The following is a 6,943-nucleotide window of genomic DNA, read 5'->3' on the forward strand; positions in this document are numbered from 1 at the left end:
TCAGCTAAATGACTAAATGTAAATGTAAATGTATAAGGAAGTTGCATTGTTCATTTCAATACCTGTAATAGTACAGTAGTCCACACACACACATGTGCATTCAGTTAAGTTGGAATATGACTAATACAAACTAGGGATGCACGATAATTATCGGGCCAATATCAGCAATTATGACGTCATCCCGATAAAGTTATTGATAGCTCCGATAATATAATATATTTCTTGGTAAAAAAAAATGCGGTGTGGGTGGAATGGGATGAAGGGCGTTTTTCTTTTACTGTAGGCTCCTCCCGTTTTGCCAGTACTGTGGTACGACTGATAGCGTGTGGTTTAGGAAGAGGGAGTTTTACACAAATCCAGCGCTCCCTTTCTTGGCTGTGACGTAGCCACGTAAGTTTCTGAAGCAGCGCGGATGTAAACAAAGATGGCGTCAGTAGTGTGGGGAAAAAGGTTCGCTTGCTATTTGTAAAAAATGCAATGCAGAAGTTCCATGAGGAGGGAAAAGGGCAACAAGCTATAACACATTCAACCTAACAAGTCACCTGCAACATCACCACCGCTACGATGGTGTGTTATTGTGTTAAAAGCCTACGACGACGCGCGAGGAGCTAACGCTGCTGTGAGGCAACCCTTGGTTGAATACGCAGTCACTTATTGCTCCGTAGTAGCCAGGTTAATTTGCACCACCAAGCACTGCTTAAAAGCTAGCGACTTGAGCCCTTGGGTCATTTCTGTCAAACTTCTTTAATTTAGAAAACGCCTCGTCAATAGGTACAAGCGCCGCGGGTTCCTTTGTAGCTGGCTTTGGATTCACAGCAGCTTTAGCTGCTCGCGCGTCGTCGTAGCGGTGGTGATGTTGCAGGTGACTTAGGTTGGATGTATTATAAGTTATTGACGGATTTTGAATTTTCTGATTAAAATTATATTTGGAAAAATAAATATGGTCACTTTATCAGTCAAAACTTTGTTTTGTTCATAGTAGTAACGCTCATGTCATGATAAATCTGGTTAGGTCAAACCTACAGTAATATACATTTAAAAAAAAATTATAATACAATAAATATCGGTTATCGGTATCGGCCTTGAGGAGCATAAAGTTATCGGTGTCAAAATCAATATCGTGCACCCCTAATACAAACAGTTCAGTTTGTCAGGAACATGCAACACAGATTACAGTGTTTACATCCGTCTGCTTGAGAAAATACCATGTTCTGCAATAAAAATTATTGAAGTGAGATGAACAGACTGAAAACTTTATTTTATTAGATAAAACAGGTTGACATCGTTTACTTTGCAGTTGAAAAAGGTAATAAATCGCAATATATCGCAATACTCAGCATATCACAATATATTTTGAATCGCAATACTATCGTATCGTGACTTAAGTATCGTGATAATATCGTATCATGAGGCCTCTGGTGATTCCCACCCCTAATATATATATATATATATATATATATTAGAGCTGGGCCGTTAACGGCGTTAACGTGCTGCGTTAACGCTATACTAGTATCGCGCGATAATATAATTAACGCATTAATCTAAAAAAAAATTTAAAAAAAAGTTTTTTTTTTTTTTTACCTTTATTTACCCAGGGTAGGTTTGCTGAGCACAGATGCTCTTTTTCAGGAACGCCCTGCTTCATTCACACAGTTCCATTCACACCTGGGAGCTGCCCAGTACACCCACAGTTGACACCATTGGCCACTGAGCAACTCCACTGGAGCAGTTGATTCAAGCCATGTCACATAGTTCAAGTTTGAAATGATTCTTTCTGTTTTGCTCCTGAGAGTGCTAGATACTGTACTGTACTGGTAATATTATTTATTTGTGTTAACTTCTGAATAAAACAACTTATTAAACACAAGTACATCTTATTGAACATTATTTTGATATTTCATTACCAATTATCATAGCAAAACAGCTTTTTCAAACAGTCTGTAATGCATTTTGGAAACGGGAGATGGGCTCATGGTGTAATGGGCCACCTGGCCTGAGAAACATAAGGAGGAAAGAAAAAGTAAGGACTTACTTCTGGTCATTATTTGGGTAGAACACACTTATTTTGAATGCCTTCGGCAAGTTTTTTTTTCTTTTTTTTGATCCATTTTAATCTAGATTAAATCTAGGATTGCAGATAGATTAATCTAGATTAAAAGAATTAATCTATGCCCACCTCTAATATATATATATATATATATATATATATATATATATATTATATATACATAATAATATCTTGGATTTATATAGCGCCTTTCAGGAGACTGCATCTTTAATCTCTATATTAGATTGGGGTGCGAGGTCTCCACTGAGGCCAAGGGTGGGTTTATTAATTAACAACATTCACATTCAGTTTTATTTGCCAGATGCAACAAGTACAATGGAATTCTTACTCTCCGTTTGCTCCCCAGCATCAAGAAATAAAAAAAGCGACAATTAACAGAATAAAAAAGCAGGTATTTATATACAATAAAATACAGTGGTATGTGCAATAACATAAGTACAAATATGTATAAGTAAATAAAAATGTACGACCAGGGCATCAACCCGCGGGAGAACAGATTTGTCGCGTTTCGGGTGAGGAAGGAAGGATCGCGAGGGAACTCTCTCGTTTCTAAAGTCCTGTTCTAACACCGCCATCATCCAGTCCATCCTCACCCTCTCCATCATCACCTGGTTCCCTGCGGCCACGGTCAGGGACAAGGTCAAGCTGCAGCGGGTGATACGCTCGGCGGAGAGGGTGATCGGCTGCCCCCTTCCCTCCCTCGAGTCCCTACACTGACTCCACCAGGGCCTTGAGGAGGGCGAGGAAGATCATGGCAGACCTCACCCACCCGGGTCACGACCTCTTCACCATGCTCCCCCACGGCAGGCGGCTACGGCTGCCCAAGACACTTAGGTCCCGTCATAGACTGAGTTTCTTCCCCTCAGCAGCTCGCCTGGTAAACGAGTCAGGTGTCCCCCTGCTCCCCCCCCCCCCTCTATGGTTAGCCGCTAGGGCTGGATTTTTGCACTTTGTTAACATGTCTCCAACCACTGCACCTTATTGTCTTATCGTTGTCCCACTGTTCTGTCCTGTTTTGCACTTTATTTATTATTCTTATTTTTATTTGTGAAAAAAGGTTTATGCACTGTACTGTCGTATCACGTTCCATTGCACGTTTACATAAATGGCGAATAAAGTAATCTGAATCTATAGACGGTAATGACCATCCATCCTATATGAAGTATGAATGTGCCTTCTCTTTTTAGATTGCATTAGATTCAAATGGATTGTCATCATGCAGCACAAGTACAGTACAACGAAAAGAAGTTCAGCATCCAACCAGAGTGCAAATGTAACAGTAAAGTGCAATATTAATATACAACGTACAGGTCATTAAATTATTAAACTGACTGTATAATATATAGATTAGTACTAACGTCACGGTGACCAAATGCGTCCACATTTTTATAGGATTCTATCACATTTTCATAACAATAGCGAATATAACTTACCCTGCGCCGTTTTAATTGAGGTTTCTTGTATTTTTTTTGTATTTTATTTTTTTATTATTTTTTAAACAAACACATAAACAAACATGACAAAATTCATTGAGGTTTCTTACAAATTAACGATGTTTTATTTGTCCTTTATATGCAGATAACATTCAAATCTTAAATTGTACCATTATGTTCCCGTTTAGACAACAAACATAATGCTAATGATGCACTTTTGTTAAGATAATTGGGTGACCATTCTCGATCACTGTACTCGGGTCCCAATAATAGTTTAACGCTGTTCAGATCGCGTCAAAGAATAGACGCGTCCCAGTGACCTGTGACCTGTGCTAAAGGTCTTGGGAATTGTATTAATTTTGTAGTTTTCACATTTTCACTTTTTAATTTTAAACCAATGCTGCCATCTACTGACAACAGAAAGTGTTGTGTAAGTTATAGTATAACGTCACCTTGAGAGGCTACCGCACTTCCGTAAACACCGTCGCCCAAAACACATTCTAGAGATTCCCACTTTTTACTGGTACATAGGTTCATATCTAATAGTCTTTAGATTACTAAATATAGATGAATACTCATGAAATTTGATTTATATATTCTAAAATAAGTATAATTTCACTTCATCTACCTGTCGACATGAAATTCCCAAACGCTGACGGTAAAAAAAAGCCTGGATGTCGCGCAAAATGGGGCGTGGCCGAATTTGGTCCCAGACAATAAGAGTGACTGAGATTGGTCTACGTTCCGTTACCAAATATAGTGATAATCAGTTGTATGTACAGAGTTGTAGTATTAATATGTACAGTGATACAGGTATAAAGACACTCTGGTAGTACATGTAACACTGAACGGCACAGGAAGTCCTTCATTCCGACAGCCATCAAGACTATATCACCGTGCCTCACTGACAAACTCTGGTCATCCGAGTTGTGACTATACCTAAATTGTACGGTGTACCTCATCCCATTTCTGCTTTGCACTATATAGTATTGTATATTAGTATATTGCATAGTATATTGTATATTGTATGGTAACTCAGTTACTTCTATTCTGCATCGAACATTGTACATATGTACAGACTGAACACTGTGACCTCTATTTTTACTTCTATTTTACATGCTATACTATTTTATTTCATACTTATCTTGTCTAGCACAGTCTCTGGAGCGTAACAGTAAGAAGCATTTTGTATAAAAGTATTCTGTACTTCTGTATGACAACTATTAAAGAAACTTGAACTTGAACCCATGACTTTTTACCCTCACGACACTTTACATTTTCTTCTACATTTATTACTGTATATTTTTGGCTGTATATACATATTTAGAATGTATATCCCAGACTGTGTTTTTATTCTTATTTGTGATTTTTTTTTTACCATACCTAAATGTCTATTGTGAGGCGATCTGTAGTGCTGCTGAATTTCCCCTCGGGATCAATAAAGTATTTCTATTCTATTCCACTGTAAAAAAAAATGTACCTTTGAATGCTTCCGTGGCGCCCGGCGCGTGGTTCTTATCTGGATGGAACTTCAGAGCCAGCTTCCTGTAGGCCTTCTTCAGGTCCTCCTCCGCCGCGTCCTTCTCCACGCCCAGGATCTGGTAGTAGTCTTTGCAGCCCTTGATCCTGTCGAGGAGGCGAACCAGAGATGATGAGTCACAGATTGCGAAGCGGTTCAGGTTCAGTTTAAACTTGATTTGAACAGCAGGGACAACAGCACACATTAATGAACACAAAGTAAAATGTGTGAGAGAGACAGTGTTATAGCCAAGCTCATTTTCAACTGTTGTCCGTGGGCCTGGTGTTAAAAAGCCAGCTAAAAAAAGAAAGCATAACATATATATGGCATACAGGTCATTAAGAACAGGTTAAAAACACATCATGCAAAATATTTACATCAGACATGTACAGAGAATGTACAAACAAACAAAATTCTACATATTAGGGTACAGGCAAGCATATGAGAAATACAGAAATGAGTAATGAGGATAAACAAAGTTATGTTATATTTGTGTTTGTAGTGCTGTACTATATTCACTGCTGTCAAGTGAATCAAGTTAAAAAAAAAAATGTATTTAATATAAGTTAAAAGTATATTCTATATTGTAATATACTAAATTATGTTATATCTAGTCAAATTAATGGAAGAACAAATATAAATGTAAGGGGGTAGGGATCAATAAGCGTAGCTTCCATCTACTCCTTTTTTGGACATGTCTGCTAGCCAAACACATTGCTCTTGACCTTTTGTTTATAATTCCTTTTTTTATATATATATCATATATATATATATATATATATATATATATATATATATATATATATATATATATAAACTAAAAGGAGAAAACCTTCAAGGGAAAGAAGGGACCGCACACTCCACAGGACTCGTTTTTGCTTATTTATTGTTGCACAACGCGTTTCGCTATCGCTTCCTCAGGTGCTATATATATATGTTTTTTAATTTGTCGTTATGATTGTTTGGTTTGACGGAACAAGATACCGTGATTTGTTTGGAGGAAATGGAGAATTACATGTTCAAAAATAAACTTTTCATTCATTCATTCATATGGGGTTCGGCAGGGCTGTTGTGTTCACATGTGTAGTTATTTCTTAACCATGTTTTGAAAGTGTGTTTGAATGATCTGTGGGTTTCTATATATTGCGGATGTAACTTGGAATGGAGTTCCAGGTCTTGGCAGCTCTCACGGCTGATGGCTAAATGTACTTGTCCTTAGTGGAACAGCCAAGTCACCCGGTACAACGGTTCTGGTGAACCTGCTGCTGGGGGTGAAAAAATCGGAAAGTGGGGGTGGGGCTGCTTGAAGCCTTTTTACAACGCATCGCCGTTTCCGGGTTCCCGTTTTGCGCTCCGATTGACCAGGTCATGTGACATGAGCGCCAATCGTAGGACGGCAAGTTTCTACACTGGTTAAGCTTAGGCACTCTTCGAAGTTGGTTACGGTTAGAGTTTGTCTTAGAGCGTGACGGCAAGTTCTTTCGACGGTTAAGCTTAGGCACTAATTTTGAAGTTGGTTAAGGTTAGAGTTTGTCTTAGAGCATGGCGATAGAACGCGAGGTAGTTTGCAGGCTGTTCGACGTGGAAATGGGCAAACACGCTATTGGGCGCACATGTCACATGACCTGGCCAATCAGAGCGCCGGAAACGCGGATGCGTTGTAAAAAAGGCTACACGCGGTGGGGCTAGACCATGGAGGATTTTGAAGACCAGACTGGCATGGGTTAGTTTGATGATGTCGTCCCAGCTCAAGAGGGCATGCTTGTCCACCACGATATTGCAGTGGTGGTGACCTGGTGGTTCAAGTTGGGGAATGTGGATAGAAAGCGTGTGGATATCGATTCCCTCTGGTCTTCGCTGTGACCTTCTGGCCTAACGGGTCAGACGCACGCAGGCCCCTCTGCTACAGGTGTGTGGAACGTG

The 6,943-nt window shown here is 39.2% G+C and overlaps 1 protein-coding gene across 1 annotated transcript in view; it reads right to left on the reverse strand.

Moving 5' to 3' along the window:
* Positions 1 to 6,943, reverse strand: part of dnajb12a (DnaJ heat shock protein family (Hsp40) member B12a) — a 59,561-nt gene that overhangs the window by 20,886 nt on the left and 31,732 nt on the right. Inside the window, 1 exon segment of the mRNA XM_084322113.1 lies at positions 4,982 to 5,127. Coding sequence (XP_084178239.1) covers positions 4,982 to 5,127 — 146 coding nt within the window.

This window comes from Notolepis coatsorum (genome assembly GCF_963971535.1).
Source record: "Notolepis coatsorum genome assembly, chromosome: 9".
Classification (NCBI taxonomy): Eukaryota; Metazoa; Chordata; class Actinopteri; order Aulopiformes; family Paralepididae; genus Notolepis; species Notolepis coatsorum.